At 32.9% G+C, this 18,910-nt stretch overlaps 1 protein-coding gene across 1 annotated transcript; it reads right to left on the bottom strand.

Annotated features, from left to right (window-relative positions):
• Positions 1–659: 659 nt before the first annotated feature.
• Positions 660–4,254, bottom strand: LOC110871621 (non-specific lipid transfer protein GPI-anchored 1). Its single transcript, XM_022120330.2, has 2 exons — positions 3,866–4,254; positions 660–1,029 (listed from the first exon to the last, which is right to left on the bottom strand). The coding sequence occupies exons 1-2, from the start codon at positions 4,212–4,214 to the stop codon at positions 809–811; spliced, it is 570 nt and encodes a 189-aa protein (XP_021976022.1). The 5' UTR covers positions 4,215–4,254; the 3' UTR covers positions 660–808.
• Positions 4,255–18,910: the final 14,656 nt, after the last annotated feature.

Here is an 18,910-nt window from a genome sequence, read left to right as displayed (position 1 = left end):
AGTTTAGTCATTTACACGAACTTAACTGGAAAATTTTATGACGTTAGCTATTAAGGGCCATCTGTGTTACAAAAATCGTACCATGAGAACCATACATGACCCTTGATGGCATTTATGAAATCAATGCGAATCACAGGGGCCATTCATGTAATTCACTCTTGAGAAAATATCGAAAAAAATTTATGAAATGTACAATTTAGAAAATAATTGAGAAAATATTGAAAAAAAAATATGAAATGTACAATTTAGAAAATAATATATCTTAAAGGGTGTGAAAAATGAAAAGACACTCCTTTAAAGTTACAAGCTCGACTTCAGCTTCAGCTTAACTCGTTGACACCCCCACATCAACGTATCTCATAATGCAACAAATTTATGAAATGAAGGGCATGTTTGAATGAGCTTTTCCATTTCTTCTTATTGGCTTTTTAACCTCCTATCTCCTTTTAGGAAAAGTTAGAACCAACTGACTTTTTCATTTCTTTTTTTCAATGCCTAAAAAGTTCCTTTTCACCTTATTACCTAAACACCATTTCACAAAAACTTATTTTCGAAAAAAGTCAATAAGTCATAAGGAGGTAAAATAAGCTCATCCAAACATGGCCGAAGTATTATCAAACCAACAAGATAACATAGCAAAAAAAAAAAAAAAATTGACATGGTCTCAAACAAAACATAAATAAATACCAAGCAAGTGTAAAGTCATAACAACAAACCAGCATGCACAACATACCATCAATGTGCCACACAAAAACCATAGTCTAGAGAGAATTAAATCATCTTTATGACCCAACTTTCTAACTGATATCTAGACATAGAACATGTTTGAAGACGCTACTAACAAGAATGCCAAAGGAATCCAAACAGATCGTAGAATCCCCGGTGCATTGTGCTTGAGCGCGTGAGATCCCAACGGAGAAGTTGTTGTAGACGTTGATGATGGCGTTCCACTAGATGTTGGAGGAACGATCGTAGCATTGTTAGTGAATATGGCAGCATCAGGTGAATCTAACGGTAACTTCAACAGCTCTGATATTATAGACATGTGATGAGTTACGTGTCGTGGTAGTTGTAACATAGTTAATATTCAAGTCTAAAGTAAGTTGAAATGAGGTTTTCACTTCTAGACAATTGAGTAGCACTGACGAACTGGACCGATTATAAAAAAGTTGTAAAAGGTAAATTAAAGGAACTCTCGGTATTCCGAAGCTAAATACCCAAAGATCACCTCACTACCATATTTCCGACTAATTTTAACCTACGCATATCCATCGACAACCCATTTCACCGACAAAGTTGCAATGGTACCTTCATATGATACTTATCATTTATATTGTAGTGACCGTTGACCGTCAACACATAGTCATCTTTTGTTTTAGAAAAGTTATAACCAAAGTCGTCTATAAATCATAGACAAAACAAAAATAAACATAATTTACATGACTAGAAGATTGTTTTTAAACCACTTGACCCGGCCAATTAACAATAGTCATCTAATATATTGAAAAGACTTACGATATAAATAGGGGCGGACCCATGTTGAGGGGTGGGTGGCCGGACGCACCCTTTGAAAAAACTAGTGTATTTTTTAGGCAAAAAACCCGATCTCACCCCTTAAAAATATGGTTGAACCCCTCATCCTCATCCAAGGAAAAAAAATCATTGAGTCCGCCACTGGATATAAATGACGCATGCAAAGAATATGTATATGATTCGACCACATGGGTCGTGTGTAACAAGACATTAGATTAGGATAAAAAGGTTGCAAAGAGCCAAGGAATGTCGACATGATCCCACCAAATGTCATTTTCTTCTTATGATGCATAACTACTACACTATTCTTGACAACATTGTTTCTTATTCCTCAAAATTATGAAGGTGATTAAGATATATATGTATGTGTAAAAATAACATTTTTTGTGAGAAGTGTGAGAAGACATAGGAACTGACATATTGGTATTATGTTTTAGATTTAGGCATGATGTTTTGGGTTGTTTTGGCAAGAAAAACACCAAACATAACAATTTAAGCCTGAATACAATGAATTATAGGCTTAAAACTTAAAACACCATGCCAATAACGCTAAGTAATGTATTTTAAGTGTTAAGCAGTGTTTTTTAGTTGTGTTTTAAATTTCATGCCTATAATACATTGCATTGTGTTTTAAATTATTACATTTTTGTGTTTTTATTGCCAAAACAACCCAGTCCAAAACACGATGTCTACATGTCAATTCATATGCTTTCTTACACTTCTCATGAAAAAGGTCCTTTTTACAAAAATATCACCTTGTATATATATATATATATATATATATATATGGTGAGGTTCGGCTAGACAGTCCAAGTTTCCTAAAAAGTGTAAAAAGTCATAAAACACAATAATTTCAGGCATAAAACACACCTAAAACTCACAAATAATAGAATGAATATTACGAAAACACCATATTCAAACTCTAATAGTCCATAAAAACTTCAAAAGCACCATCGTATAACTATGAATGTAAAACACACAATGCTAAACAACATAAAACACATTAATATTTGTCATTCCATAATCAGAGCCTTAACATCTAAAACACAACACAAAACCCACATACGTGATGTTTTAGTAATCTTCATCATATTATTTGTGGGGTTTTGGTGTGTTTTATGGTTGACATTATGGTGTTTTATGACTTTTTACACTTTTTAGGAAATTTGGACTTTCTGGCCAACTCCTACCCTATATATATATATATATATATATATATATATATATGGGAAAGTTATTGTACAAATAAACTTAACGTACAAAACATTCGAATTGCATGAAAAGGAAAAAGTAGGCGCTGACATTTTTTGTAATTATCAGTAACTATCAAAGTTACTCTACAAATGTACCTGTAGAGTAATTTTGTAAAATGGTCTTGTAGAGTAATTTTGTTCTTGTAGGGTAATTATCAAAATTACACTAACCCCCCCCCCCCCACCCTCAAGAACCTAAAAAAAAAAACCTAACCCCCCCCCCCAACCCCTAAAAACCTAAAAAAAAACCTAACCCTCCCCCCCCCCCCCTCTCCACCCAAACTAAAAGCTAAAAACTAAACCATAAACCTAAACCCCAAAACTAAATGCTAACAAAATTTCTCTACAAGATCAAAATTACTCTACAGTTTTTTGGGGGTTAGTGTAATTTTAATAATTACCCTACAAGACAAAAATTACTCTACAAAAGTTTTGATAAACTTGCAGGGTAATTTTGATTCACTTGTAAAAGTAATTTTGATGCAGAGTAATTTTACAAAATTACTCTACAAAAGATCAAAATTATCCTACAAGGGTAATTTTACAAAATTACTCTACAAAATGGCACCATGCTTTTTTATCTTTTCCTTTAGTTCGTATGTTTAGTACGTTTAGTTTATTTATATTTGATCTTTAGCCTATATATATATATATATATATATATATATATATATTTTTGTTTATCTGTGGGACCTTGAAAAAGAGTTTAATGAAGTTTAACTCGAGATTCAGTAAATAGATAATACTCGATCTTTTGTAGCCATATATCATATTAATGCTAGCATAAAACTGCCTTTTATCAACTCAAAACTAGACTTGTTTTGAGTTGGTGTTTATGTATTTTTCAATCCAGCCCGTGTGCTCAGGGTCCAGGGTCTGAGTAGGAGCAGTCTCTCTATATCTTAAAAAATACAGAAAAGGTTTGTCCTTATCTCTCTCTCTTCAAATCCTACTAATAGCTCTGCTACGAGTAGAATTTGACTGGCAAATCCTACTAATATCTATGCTATGAGTATAATTTGACTGGATAACGTCTATTTCTTTGTTCGTTAAGTACGTAGAAAAGGAAATTAAATTACTTGGGCAATCACTGATGCTTGCGTTAGCGATCTTACAAGCCGACGACAACTGAAGCAGTCGACTCTCTTGAATGTTCATCTTCTTCAACATCGGATTCGTACCGTTATGAATCTGTTGTATGATAAAACACAAACACGCCGGATTACTATCTTTCATCTCCTTCACCGAATCACAACACTTCTTTTGTGGCGCCGGTTCCTTCCCCGTCGCAAAATCCACACATGTCATCACCGCGGTCACCTTCGTCGAACATTGTTGCGCTAACGACTCTTCACCCGCCCCTACGCCACCACATGCCACCATCCACATCACCGTCACCGCCACCAACACACACCCCTTGTTCCACATTGTAGTGTTTGGTTTTTTTGTGTAATGGTTCAACTAGGGTTTGTTGATATTAAGTGTAAAAATAGACAAGTGGTTAATGTTGGGTTGTTGCATGAAGTAATGGTTGTGACAGCAGGTTGGTGTACGTTTATTATTTGTAGTAAATACCTTCATGAGTTGTCACTTGAACATAGGGTTTAACTAGGGTTGTTTTGTCCTCTTTTTTCTTAAACATTTATTATTATAAAGTTTTCTTTCTTTCACGTTTATATTATTAGAAAATGTTTGATTATATTATTAGAACATGTATAAAACATAAAATTAATCATGTAGTTTCAATTAGTTTCAATAATGTGTAGTTGGTAAGCTAGCAATCACATCAGAGAGGGAAGTAGATGTCATATTCGTCAAATTGGTCGAATTCTCGTTTAGAGTGTACATTTTTGAACGAATTTATGTGTTCTGAAGAACATGGTTTTTAGAGAGAGATGTGACGAATTTAGAGAGTAATGATGTTGTTGTGTTTGTCTAACTCTAATCTCTCTAGTTACTATATGTATTTTTTTTTATTTGAAACGAAAACTTCATTGGAAGACACCGAACCTGAAAACCGGGACGGAAACAAACCAAAAATACATAATTACAAATTTACACAAATTCGACCAAAGCATAGTTTTATACTTGGATCTTTTCCTGAACAAGAGAAAACCCAAAGATCTAACTTCGCTAAAAAAGCTTTCAACCTTGGCTTGCTTACCATTGAACCTTCTCCTGTTCCTAGCTTTCTAGATACTCCAGCAGGCTATCATAATTATGCCTTGGAAAGCCTCTTTCTCCCCTGCCTTTTTACTGCAATGATTATAGATTTCGAGAAGATCTCTAAAAGAAAACAAAAAAAAAATCGGAACACGGCACCAAGAATTCACTTTTTGCCAAACAATAGAAGCTATGATGCAAGAAGAGAACAAATGATCAACCGAATCTTCGCCATTACTACAGAATCGACACATCTCCTCTTCAATAAAAATACCACGTCTCGACAATGTCTCAGCCGTTGGAATCCTATTCATTTCCACTCTCCAAGCGAAGATATTACACTTGAGAGGAACCCACGAACACCATTCCATAACGTACCTGGAGATGAAATCATCGCTACCCAAAATCAATTTTTTTACCACACTAACACTGAAAAGAGTCGGAGTTATCTCTCTATATACACACCTAAAGGGAAACTCTTAGTTAGTTAATAAGGGTAATATGGTACATCAACAATTACAATTAAATATAATAAGATATAATTTAATATTTTGATCTACTATTGTATAAATTATTTCAATGAATAGTAACAGTTTCGTCTTTTATTATAAATTTTTATTTTCACTCATGTGGTTTATTCATTTTATTTTTTATTTTATGTAAACAATTTACTTTTCCACCCTAAACCTTAATAAAGGTATCGTATAACTCTTAAACTTTAATAAAGTTGTTAGCATAAATTCAACAGCGTCTATATGATAGTTCACGTTGTGTTTTTGTTTTACATTTTTTCCCGGTTTTGGTCATCGTTCGATTAGCACCGTCTCCCCCCCCCCCCCAACTGGTGATACGGTTTTTGTGCTCCTGTCCCGCAACGCGCGAGAGGGGGGGGGGGGGGGTGGGGAGGCTTACGACTGGTTAATATATAATCTAACAGAAAGTTGTAGAACACAACATTGTGTATTTTTTTTCCTTACAAAAATGTTATTTGTGAAAACATTTTTGAATGAAGTTGTGGTTCTCTACATCTCCTTAAGTCGTGGTTGCTAGTGAAGTTACGGTTGTCAAGTGCAGCTTCACTACATTCGGTTACCAGATTTTGTGGTTTTTGAAGTCGCACGAATCAAGTGCGACTACGTTATAAATTAATAACTTAGAAGAAAAAAAAAACATAAAAACTTAAATACATTAGAAAAAAAAACGCACACACTTCCTTGAAAAAGTTCTACAACACCATGCCACTATTGTACTTAACACAAAATAACACAGAATTCAATGCATGAAAATTTAGGTGGACGTAAAAATTTACTCTCATAATAACATATAATTCTAATAATTGTCGTATAAATATGCATAATTTGTTTATGTCTATTGTGTGTATCATGATATATATCTTTATAGTTTTTAAAGTTGTAGACTAATTAAGTTTTCTTTTGCTAATCGTATGTAAATTTATGGTTAAATGGGAAATCGAATGAGACATCTAGATATACCAAATAGCTTGACAATATCTCTACATATTGATTTTTGAATCGCATGTAAAAAATTGTGGTTAAATACATGGAAAAGGTTCTATATTGAAACAACTTAATTACATTTGGATAAGCTGTATTTTTATCATTCTTATATGAAATGCTAAATATATTTTGCTTCTTAATTTTTATTTAGAGTTAATTGCTCGGATGGTCCCTGTGGTTTCATTTTTTTTCATGTTTAGTCCCCACCTTTTGAAAATAGCAGGTATGCTCCCTATGGTTTGTCATTTTGTTACTCGGATAGTCCCTGAGTAGATGTCAGTAAGTTTGGAAATAACATATATGCTCCCTATGGTTTGTCATTTTGTTACTCGGATAGTCCCCAGAGTAAATGTTGGGGGACTATCCGAGTAACAAAATAACAAACCATAGGGAGCATACATGCTATTTTCAAAAGGTGGGGACTAAATGTGAAAAAACGTGAAACCACAGGGACCATCCGAGCAATTAACTCTTTTTATTTAAGTACACTTCACATACTTTATGTGGAATAACTAGTGACGGAGCTTGATCAAAAGTTCCGCGAGGGTCTTCGGCGGATGTAGCTTGATACTAGGGGTAGCCCCCGCTACCTCTTGACGCTCCGGCGGTATTGTAAATTTTGAAAAATTTTGACGTTTTTTCAATTTCGCTGCCTCTATAGAAAAGAAATTTTTGAAGCGTTACCCCTTTACGTTTTTGTAGACCCGCCACTTGCGGGGGTGAAAAGTCATGGGACCCAAAAAATACTCTTTATTCTGTTAAAAACTAAATTTGAACCTCAAGTTTCATTTATATAAAACTAGGTTATATGTTCGGGTCGGGTCAAACAATAATAACTCCAAACAAAACTAAATACTCTTCATTCCGTTAAAAAATCTGTTCTTACACATAAAAAAAAAAAACTAAATTTGAACCTCAAATTTCATTTATATAAAACTAGGTTTAAACTTTATTTAAACTCACTTCAAGTATAAAAACAATTATAAAAAATTACTAACAGCCCCATTCTTCACGTTTTTTTAACTCGATACGAAAATACGTTTAATTTTTTTGGAAAATAAACTTGGTACTGGCAAGGAATTTTTAGGCAAAATAATTGGCGGGGCGTACCTATATAATTTTAAAAATTTTGGACAAAAAATTACACTACTAACCCAAAACATTGACGGGGACGGATGCACACCCTTGCCCCTTAAAAACTTCGTTGAGAATAACAATGCAGGGCCGACCCATTAGTGTAATTGGGATAGGCGATGGCCTAGGGCCTCCGAAAAAACAGGGCCTCCAAAATTATAAAAAATCTATATTTATAAAAAAAAAAAGAATATTATATTTAAGGTTATTTTTGTTAACATTAATACAATTGTAGTCTAGTGGTAAGAATAAGATTTGATTTTTTAGAGGCGTGGGTTCGAATCCCACCTCCTACCCATTTTCAAAATTATTAATCACCTCACTCACTCTTTTAATAAAGGGTTATAAATGCATCTTTTTTTAATCACATCTCTTAATTTAATAAGCTAAAATATGTTGTCCACACAAATTTTTTACATGATATGTCCATGTATAATTTTATTTAAAAAAATCGTTTCTAACTAATAACAATAGTATACTTAAAATAATTAACATGTTTTAATTCCTTTCACACATAATGTAAATTGTTATTTGTTAGGTTAAACTCTTTTAACCAACTTAATTTGATTTATGTATTAGATACCAACATTATTTGATTAGGGAAATCATCTAGTTTATATAATGGTTAAGTGTTTTATAAGTTTCTTCCTAATATATTTCATGTCAGATACAAAGCGAAATTACGAGTCTAGAAAAATTGAATAGGGCCTTAAATTTTTAATTCGATTTGGACCTCCAAAATTCTAGGACCGGCCCTGTAACAATGTCTAATATTACCCTGAATATAAAATATTGTTAGGATATAAAATATAATAGATAAAAAAAGGCATTGTTAATATATAAAATAGTTTGTATGTTATTCTGTATTTATTGTTCTTGTACTTGTATTAACTTGATGAACCGAAAATTAAACCTGCTAGTTTACTTCTATTGAAATGTTCTTCGTTTTTCTTGACCAGAATTTTTCCCTCTAAATGTTACTAGTGCCAACTTATTGGTTCATTAATCAGATTATCCGCTATCTACCATCTACCCACATGTCCTTGATCAATCAACTTTTTATTTCAAATTTAGTTTTTTTGGTATATGTATTATACGAGTTGATGCTAACCCGCGCGTTGCAGCGGGATGTTGGTTACAATTTTTCATTTACATCACGCCTTGGGTACAAACGACGAATGTTAAACATCTTAAATCACAAAATTTACATTGAAACGTAAAACATATTTTTTTAAATTAAATTGAATTCAGTTACGTGTTGCTAACGGTTAGATATCAGTTACCATCAAGAATTACAAAAAGACAATTGAATAACATAATTATATAGTTTTCTAGGTAGAAGTATGAACATTAAACAATCCCATTATTTGATTAAAAGAATCTATATGTTCCTCGTATTCTACAATTTACGTATATTAAACAAATTATCATGCAGGTACTTCACAACAAAAGATAGTAAAATAAAAACTGCCCTCTGAATTTTAATCACAACCACATTTTTTTTCAAAATCACAAATATTTTTTTCAAAATCACAAATTCGGCTAAAAAATGGAAACCGTAAAAGTTTTGGTAAAACATGGGTTTCACTTTCAAAGTTACAACCGGTGAAAAAAACATTCATCCATAGTAATACTGCCTCCCTTTCCACTACCTTTTCCATTAGTATTGTCATGTCCAAAATCTCGAATAGGTGTGCTCCCTTGTCCTTTTCCAAATGTTCTATTTGTTTCTTCTTTTAATGATGTTTGTGTATCGAAAGCGTGTTCGTTTCGATTAGTATCAAACTGTTATATGCGGAGTTCGTGAGACTGTAGAATTTGGATTCTTCAATTGTTATTCTGTCTCACATTCTAAGAGTATTGAGTTAACACCTTAGGATTTGAAGTCCTACAACCTTAAACATATCTTCACCCCAGTATGTTTTACAGAGCATATCCCATGCATCTTTAAACGATGTTGCCGTTGATATCCTTTTGTAAACAATTTCATTTACTGGCCGGTAAAATGAATACAACACCCTTTTGTACTTTTTTATGTTTTCCCTAAATTCTGTCATGAGCGTTAGTGTTGCTTCGGTAGGTTAACGAAATCTATCTTCCACTATGATCCAAAATTCATGTGATTCATATAAGACCTTCATCTATATGCTCATGTGATTCATATAAGACCTTCATCTATATGCGCCAATGGTGACATAATGTTGCCCATTCAATTTTGGAATTTGAAGTTGAGATTTTGGGGAGGAATTGTTGTTTGCTGCCCAAAATTCAAAAGGTGTTTTTTTTTTTTTTTTTTTTTTTTTGCAATCTTTTCATGATGCTCTGATACACTTTGGTGAATTGAATGTGTATTTATAGGATAGGTAGTTGTGTTGGTTGACGGTTATTTGTTATTTTACTGGGAGGTTACTTGAGAAAAGACACATGGTTGACTAAATTGTTGGTGGTTTTTTTCTAAAAGGTGTCACTAAATAGGCTAATATGTGTAATATTTAGAATATGGTTTGTTTTTAACCGACGCAAGGATAATTGTATATGTGTTTGTTTTTTTAACCGGCTATATGTGTTTGTTGTTAACCGTTAACCGACAATAATTATCAATCCCTTTACGATTATCAATTCTTTTTGTACAATAACATGGGTGTTTAAATAGTATTCAAACATAATTGTCAGTTATACGTATGTATCCCATGCTATTTAAATATCTAAGGATAATCATAATAATTTGATTTCAACCTATGTAAATATTATTTCGGTATATTAATTAAATAATTAAATTGTTGGATGGGGCATGGGTTAATTTTAAACAAACGGACTCGGAAGGGGATAGGTCGTTTGGTATTTATTTAGGGGCTGTTTGGTAGCCTCTTAATGACCATTCAGATGCTACCTCTTAATGGTTTAAAACCTCTGAATGAATAAGAGGTAACCTCAAGTCTGAATGGTTAAGAGGTAACCTCTGAATGGTAAATCATCACATGTCACATTCTTCTACCTTTTCATTGGTAAAATTCTTAATGGTTCCATTAAGAGGTAGCCTCTTAATGACCATTCAGAGCCTACCAAACAGCCACTTAATCTCAAACGGTGGGATAATAGAATTGGTAATTGTCAGTTACAATATTTATTTATTATTAATGCATTAGGCGGTAAATGCCAACAGGTAACGGTGTGACGTTTGAGACGTTGCTTTGGTTATCATTTTATGGTTGAACGGGGTGTTTCATGAAAATAAGATGATACTCTGAAGGAACATCCATGAAAATGAAAATGAAATGACATACTGTGGAGGAAATTTGAACGGTTATTGCAGATGCTTTGATATTTATTACTTTGAAGAGTTTATTTTGTAGAGAAGAAAATCTTAGTCGCAAAATTAAAACTTCATAAATTAAAGGGTGTTAGTAAAATGAACTAAAGGGTGTGACTTTTAAACAAATAATATATAGCCCAAGTTGCTAATTGTATAAGGGTATAATTAATAAATTACCAAAATAAGAGACACCTGTATTATAATAATAAAAATTTGCACTTATGCATATAACTTTATTTAATATAAAATTTAGTACTTAAATTCTCTCTATATATATTTTTTATTGAGTAAACTGCCAAAATGATCCCTGAGGTTTGGTGACTTTTGCCATTTTAGTCCAAAACTCAAACTTTTTGTATCTGGGTCCCTGTGGTTTCAATTTTGTTGTCATTTTTATCCAAAAGCAAAATCTGGTCAGATTTTTCAGTTAATATCCAGGTTTTTTTTTTTTTGTCTTTTTTCTCCCTTTTAATGAAGGGCAAAATGGTTAGATTTTTTTTAATTCATAGTAATAAACGTTAGAAGACCATTTTGCCTTTCACTAAAAGGAAAGGAAAAAGACAAAAAAAAACTAGGGGTCTGTTTGGTACGGGGTAATGGAATGGACGAGGGACTGGAATCAACGAGGTAATGATGGACAAAGGAATGCAATGGATCATTACCATTCCATGTCTCATTTGATTACCATATGGGAATGGAATGAATTATTATTGTGTATTGTTTGGTAGACAAGAAAAACGAAGGAATAAAATTAGCGGTGAGTGGCGGTGGAGGCGACGATGGCGGCTGGTGGTGATCGGGGGGGGGGGGTGTGGAGGCAGAGGTAGCGGCGGGTGGTGGTGGCGGCGGCGGTAGTTGGTTGTGGCGGTGGGTGGCGGCGTCGACGGTGGCGGTGGGTGGCAGCGGCGATTGGTGTTGGCGGCTATAGTGGCAACGGTGGCGGGTGGCAACGGTGGCGGGTGGGTGGCGGTGGTGGTGGTGGCTGTCGGGGTGGCGGCGTTGTTGGTGGCTGTCGGGTGGCGGTGGAGGCGTTGACGGGTTGTGAGTGGAGGCGACGGTGATGGGTTGTGGTGTTGGTGATGAATGGTGCTAGATGGGATGGAATGAAAAAAAAACATGGAGAGTGGATGGAATGATTTTGAGGGAATGGAATGCCTTATGGAATGGGTGGTTCCATTCCATTGACCAACCAAACACCTCTTTCTTCATTCCCACGTAATGATCCATTCCATTCCGCCTCTCATTCCTGCATACCAAACACTACCTAGATGTTAACTGAAAATCTTACCAGATTTTGATTTGGATTTAAATGGCAACAAAATTGAAACCACATGGACCCATATTTAAAATGTTTGAGTTTTGGACTAAAATGTCAAAAGTAACCAAACCTCATGGACCATTTTGGCAGTTTACTTCTTTTTATTTAAAAACTTTTTTTTTCAGTTGGTAATATCTCTTTGATAGCTTGGGAATTGGAAATTTGGGATCCATTTTATGGGCTGGGCCTTTTCTTCTTAACCAATGTTAAGTTAGATGAGTTGAAGCCTAAAGGTTCTATTATGGGCTCATTGACTGTTGAGTCAATATTGGGCTAATATTCGACTCGAAGAAAAATAAGTTGGCATAAGGAAATAAAGAATTACCAAATGTGTAAGATTTATTTTAAACTCATTAAGTCATTTTTAGCATGAAAATTCACATTCACCATCATCATTTGTTTGTTACCTTAAGGAACTTTTGTTAAAGAAAACTATTGTCGAAAGAATGTGACGAGATTGTAACTAAATGCATTGTTTCAAAATGATAAAAGACATGACCAAATCTAGATCTCATGTTTCTTACTTCCTCTTTCGTCTTCGTCTCTCATATCTCTTCCTTGTCTTGTCACCAATCTCGTCGGACCTTCAACCTAAGTTTGTGATACAATAAATTTATACGCAATACTGTGTTCATCAGATAGTTAGGAATTTGAACACGATAGTTTTTAAACAAGTGTATCATAGTAAAAATCGATACATCTACTCATTTGGATATAAAAACATGATTTGTTAGTTTTCACATCGTTTAAAAAACAGAAAAAAAAAAAATAAGGAAATCATAAAGACTGTACAAATACAAAGAAGTTTTTTTATGCAACAGAAAGAAAAAAATAAAAAAATCATAAAGACTATACAAATACAAAGAAGTTTTTTTTAGGCAATAGTATCTCGTGTACTTGTTAAAAGCTTTGATTATAGATGTTTTATAGACTTTAAAGACAAGGAAAATTGGTTAATATTTCAATAGGTTACGGTTGTAGAAAGTTTATGGAAAGTTCGACTTTGTGATGGCAGGTGACGATGGTGTGCGATGGCTGACACCAGTGGCGGGTGGTTGTGAACGAGACTACACTAGAGTGGTGGTCCGGTGAAAGAAGTCGAAGATGAGTGAGGAATAGAGTGGGAGGCTATTTGTTTTCTCAAAACCTATGATGAGGCAATCTACATATTCCTTTACCAGGTTACTATTGTTGAAACATGTCATCAAAACTACATGCGGTTATTTATAGATCATGTATAAATAGAATTATCATCAAATAAAATATTTAACATATAGACATGTTACAAATATCTATAAAAGATTCTTTTAGTTGTTCTCTCCTTATTTCAAATCGTTGAAAGAATATCCACATTAAAATAACCCATACAATAGTTTTTTATTTATTATAACGCCGAGTTATCACTTATCTCCTAATTTTTTATGTATTATGCATAATAGTTTTGTTTATATAAAGTATGATGATTTTAGACTTTCTTTTAATAATAACTCATCCACTATACGTATATAGTACGTATATATATAGTTGACCTTTAATATGTTGTAATAATACAACTTTACACACATATTATAATGGTTTCAAGTTTTTGTAAAATAATATAAGTACTTACTTTATATAACAAAGTTAAGAAATAATAGTAATAAATAACTAGCTATGCATTATAACTATTATAAGATACTAATCTTCTGCTTTCGACTTAGATAAGGTCATTAGTAATACAACAATCACCACCACAACCACTGCCTAATCAAAACCCATCACCAACTAAAACAAAAGAGTAAATTGGCGGCAGCGGGTTTTGATTAGGCAATGACTGTGGTGGTTGAGGGAGAGAGACATGAGAGAGAGTGAGGGTTGTGAAACGGTGGTGAGTGGTGGTGGTTGTGGTTGTGAGTGGTGTGCACGGTGGTGTTGGGTGGAAGATGTAGAGAGAGGTAGAGAGAGGGAGGTTGGGGGAAAAGTGAGAGAGAGTGTGTAATTAAGTGTGAGTATATATATTAATTAATTATTAATATTTTGTTTTATGTTTTTTAATAATCTAAGGGTGTTTAAATCAGAAATAGAAAAAAAGAATGGATCAAAATGACATTTGAAAATATTTAAATTGAAAATCTCCAAAATATCTTTGGTTAAAAAAGAGGTTTTTGGACAGAGTTAGGACATGTATTCAAAATGGCAACAAAAAAGGAAAAATCAAGAACTCAGATGAGGAAAAAAAACTATTTAGACTAAAATGATAAATTTAAAAAAACCTCGAATACTAAAATTTCAATTTACTCTAAATCTAAAATACCCAAACTCGTAAAAGACATTCTCCTATATATTAAAAAACCAAAGATTTGAACAGTGTTTTGATAATAATATATAATAATTTTTATTATCTTTAAGTTAGATAATCTTGTGTCAATCGGTATTGGTATCGAAAATACCAGTATGGTTATCGGTATATGAACGTAAAAACCGACACCAGCCTAGTACAGAAAACACCAAAAGTCGGTATCGAATTGATTTTTAAAATTCTCCTATATATTAAAAAACCAAAGATTTGAACAGTGTTTTGATAATAATATATATAATAATTTTTATTATCTTCAAGTTAGATAAGCTTGTGTACTGCTACCCGGTACCATTTGCTCATCTCTGATCACGGGTGTCGTACGAACAACAACGGTATCGTGCAACTTTTTTTTGTTGATTTTCTTTAACTTTTAATGATTTCTTTTTTTAGTTTTAGGGGTAGGGATGGGCTCGGTGCCAACCAATACCGAATTGGTACTGGTACCGAAAATACCAGTTACGGTACCGGTATATGAAGGTAAAAAACGGTAGCGAACCGGTACTGGGAACGCCAAAAGTCGTACCGAATTGGTACTTAAGATCTTTCAGTTCAGGAAATTCGGTACCGGTACCCGAATATCATTTGTTCATCTCTGACCACGGGTTTCATACGAACAACATTATTACCATGCAACTCTTTTTGTTGATTTTTCTTTTGGTTATCTTTTAGTGTTTTTTTTTTCTATATTTTCTTTTTATTATTGTCAGCGGTTTCCGTACGCAATGTGCTCGTAGTGATTTCAAAATACATGTAAACACAGATTAAACAACAAAAGACGTTCGCCGCAACGCGGCGATAGTAAAATACTAGTATAAATGAATAAAAAATGAGAATTTCAAATTTCACTACTTATTTTTCTCCCACTTTGTCCCAACCTCACCTCCCCATGCCCCCTCCATCTCACTCTCACCTCCCCTTGTTTTGTACTTTCTTGAGGTCTCTAATATTCCTTGATTTATATTTTACTAGGTTAGTTCCCCATGTGTTATACGGGTTGAACAATTTAAACTATATAATAAATATTTCTTGTAAATGTAAATCAAAGACGGAGACATTTATATATATTTGATAAATAATGAAACTAATAATAATAGTAAAAAAATCTCATACATGTGTACAGAGTCGTCTGTAAGAATTCATTTACCCTGTTTGAGCTCGAAAAATATGTTCTTTCGTAATGTTTTAATATTATTATTTAATTTTAAAATAAAATGAGTATTGGGCTCAGTAAGAGCATGTTTGTTTATGTTTTTTGAAACAACTTATAGACTTATTGAGGTTTTGAAAAAGTCAGTATGGAGTGACTTATTGACTTATTGATTTTTTCCTCTCACATACACCCATATTGTCAAACATCATTTTGTAGATTATGACTTTTCAAAAAGCCAATAAGTCAATAAATTTTTTCAGAAAGCTTAGCCAAACATGCCCTAAAGCTAATGCCAATGGGTATTGGGCTCACTAAGAGCATGTTTGGTATGCTATTTTAAAAAAATTAACATAGATATCGGGGTTTTTTTTTTATAAAAAATGCGTGCCCCTGAAATCACAGATCCTGTGCGGTGGTCCTCCCCACACACCCTTATCACCGCCCATGCATGTGTATACTCATTTAAGTAATCGATATACATTTGATGATATCCTATATTTTTATTTTTTTTATTCAATTAACATTTTTCTATTTAGTATTATTTGCAATTATTAACATTTTTCTAAATGTATATATAGAGTATGGATGTTACTGAATTTTTGAAGAATAATGTTAATTTTGACATATATATTCAAACTTATAATTATATAATGTAGTAATGAATTTTAATAAAATCCAAAAAAGCGTGAAACCCTTTTCAAATTTCAAAGGGTTATAATTATCAGATAAACATTTTTCTATTTAATATTATCTACAAATTAGAAGATAAATTATTAGAAAATAAATATGAAAGAAAGGCGGGAAAACCCAAAAATAGGTGTATCCAATGAATGACACGTGTCACACATTGGTTTACTTTATTATATGTATAGATTATTCCATATATAACTTTGTAATTTCTTTGTGTATCATCACTTGTACATTGTGCTTTGGATGTTTTTTTAAAAAAAATATTTTTTACTTTTAACCCAAAGGTTTTTATCTTTTACAATTTTAACCCTACATAATTGGTTTTTTTAACTTAGCCCAAAACTTTTCCTTATTTGCAATTTAACTTCACAACTTTTATCACTTATACTTTTCATCTTTCGCAAATTTTCGTTTTACGTATAGATCTAAATTTTTCGAGTTAATACGACACAACATGCATGTGTGCTTCAACTTCTTTACCTCTATTTTTCCATGTTTGACAGGTTCGTCGCAACACGCATATCCTAGGTCGAGTCAGTGTTGGTGGTCAATGACGGTTGTGTGACATTAATACTATTTGACACCGTTTTACGCCATGCCACAACGCGGGGTGTGCTTTGGGGGGTTTTCGAAGAAAAAGTGGTTATGCATATGGTTGTCGTAACGTTGACTTTGGGGTTTTTAAAAAAAAATTGATTTTTTTTTTTTACTTTTCACCCAAAAGTATTTCATAAATTACTTTTAACTCAAAACTATTTGTTTTTTTTACTTTTAACCCAAAACTTTTTATCTTTTGCAATCTATTCTTGTAACTTTTTTTACTTTCAACTTTGGTCCTTTATAGTTTTCATTTTCCGTAAATTTTTCGTTTTATGCTTGGTTCTAAATTTTGTGACTTAACACATCGCAACGTGCGTATTTGGTTTAACGTTTTTACGTTTCGTTCTAAATTTTGCGAGTTAACATGATGCAACGTGCGTGTGTGGGTGAACGTTTTTACATCGTCTACTTTTCCCCGTTTGACAGGTTTAACATAACGCGTGAGTCCTAGATTGACTTAGTTATAATTAAAGAATCCCCGCCGCATTGCGGCGGGTCGTAATCCTAGTTTATATTAAGTTTATTTATCATTCACATATTTTATTACTCACAATATTTTATATTATTCACAGCAACTAATGGTTTTATAATATTTTTATTTTATATAAATTCGTGTGTTAATTTAGCATAATGGATGAATCATAAACAAATAAGAAGAAATTGAATCTACCTTTATCTGATAATTTAAGTTACTCGCATAATAGTTTTATATGAATTTTTACTAAAAAAAATAAAATATGAAAATAAGAGATAAAATAATAGTTTTTTTTTCATAAAATAAGAGATAAAGGTAAAAGGTAGGAAATTACAAATGTAGACATCTTCAATGAATGACACGTGTATAAAATCAGATTTCTTTTATTATATAGTATAGAAGATTATATAATATAATTAAAGTTTATAAATCATATGATACGACATTAACAGAATATAACACTAATCACATTAAATTAATATTTAACAGTGTGTCATGTAATTTTAATATTAAATGGATTACTTTTTGGTAAGGAGCATATGAATTTTAATAATTATTTTTATAAATAATATATCCGAAAAGAGAGCTACGTGGTAGCACGTAATGGAGTCACAAACCCCAAAACCAAAGGTGTTAATAATTCTTTAGACAAACGTATTATTTAATCATGAGTGTCTCCTTCGTGTCATGCCATTCATTCGGCACTTTACCACACTAATATTTCTTTATTATGTAATTTTACTTTAATCTTAAAAGTATATGTCAGGAGTCGGGATTAATATGTTTCTGTTTTAAAATTTTAAGTTACTTGACATTATGACTAGCATTTGAGTTTTATTGATGTATGCTAAAGTGCTAGTAAGGGTCACTACTCACTACATACTATTATGAACGCCTTACAACTCTTGTCAAGATACGTTTACAACATGGGGGATCAATGTACGTTTAGCCCTTCTATAGGTGGTGTTTCTTTTTCTAAAAAAGATCTATGCAGGCTCTTTAGTCTGCGTCACGCAGATCACGTGCAGATATTGTCATCTGCAGATTGTTTGTTTTTCCGAAGACGTTTCATTAAAAAATGCGCGCGCGAGCTCTTCTTTGTACAAACTTGGCCCATGCGCTTTTAAGATCTTCTAAGATCTCCAGAGGGTTAAATATCACCGTCCACCACCACCACCACCGTCTACCACCACCACCAATTTATTTTAGAAGTCTATATACGTAAAAAAAAAAACAACCTTCTTCTTGCAGACTGCAGAGGTTTGGTCATCCTCTTCTTCTATAGATCTGGTCGCAGACTGCATATGTGGTCCAGAGATTGTAGACATTTTACCTATTAAACAACAAGCAACATCATAGTGTGTTCATGTTGTTCTCCCAATTTTACAGTGATGGTTGCACGATGATCGTAGTTTTTTTAACGGTA

The sequence above is a fragment of the Helianthus annuus genome, chromosome 8 (genome assembly GCF_002127325.2).
Source record: "Helianthus annuus cultivar XRQ/B chromosome 8, HanXRQr2.0-SUNRISE, whole genome shotgun sequence".
NCBI classification, from domain to species: Eukaryota; Viridiplantae; Streptophyta; class Magnoliopsida; order Asterales; family Asteraceae; genus Helianthus; species Helianthus annuus.
Note: the sequence above shows the minus strand (reverse complement) of the source record. Positions and strands in the feature narration are given on the sequence as shown.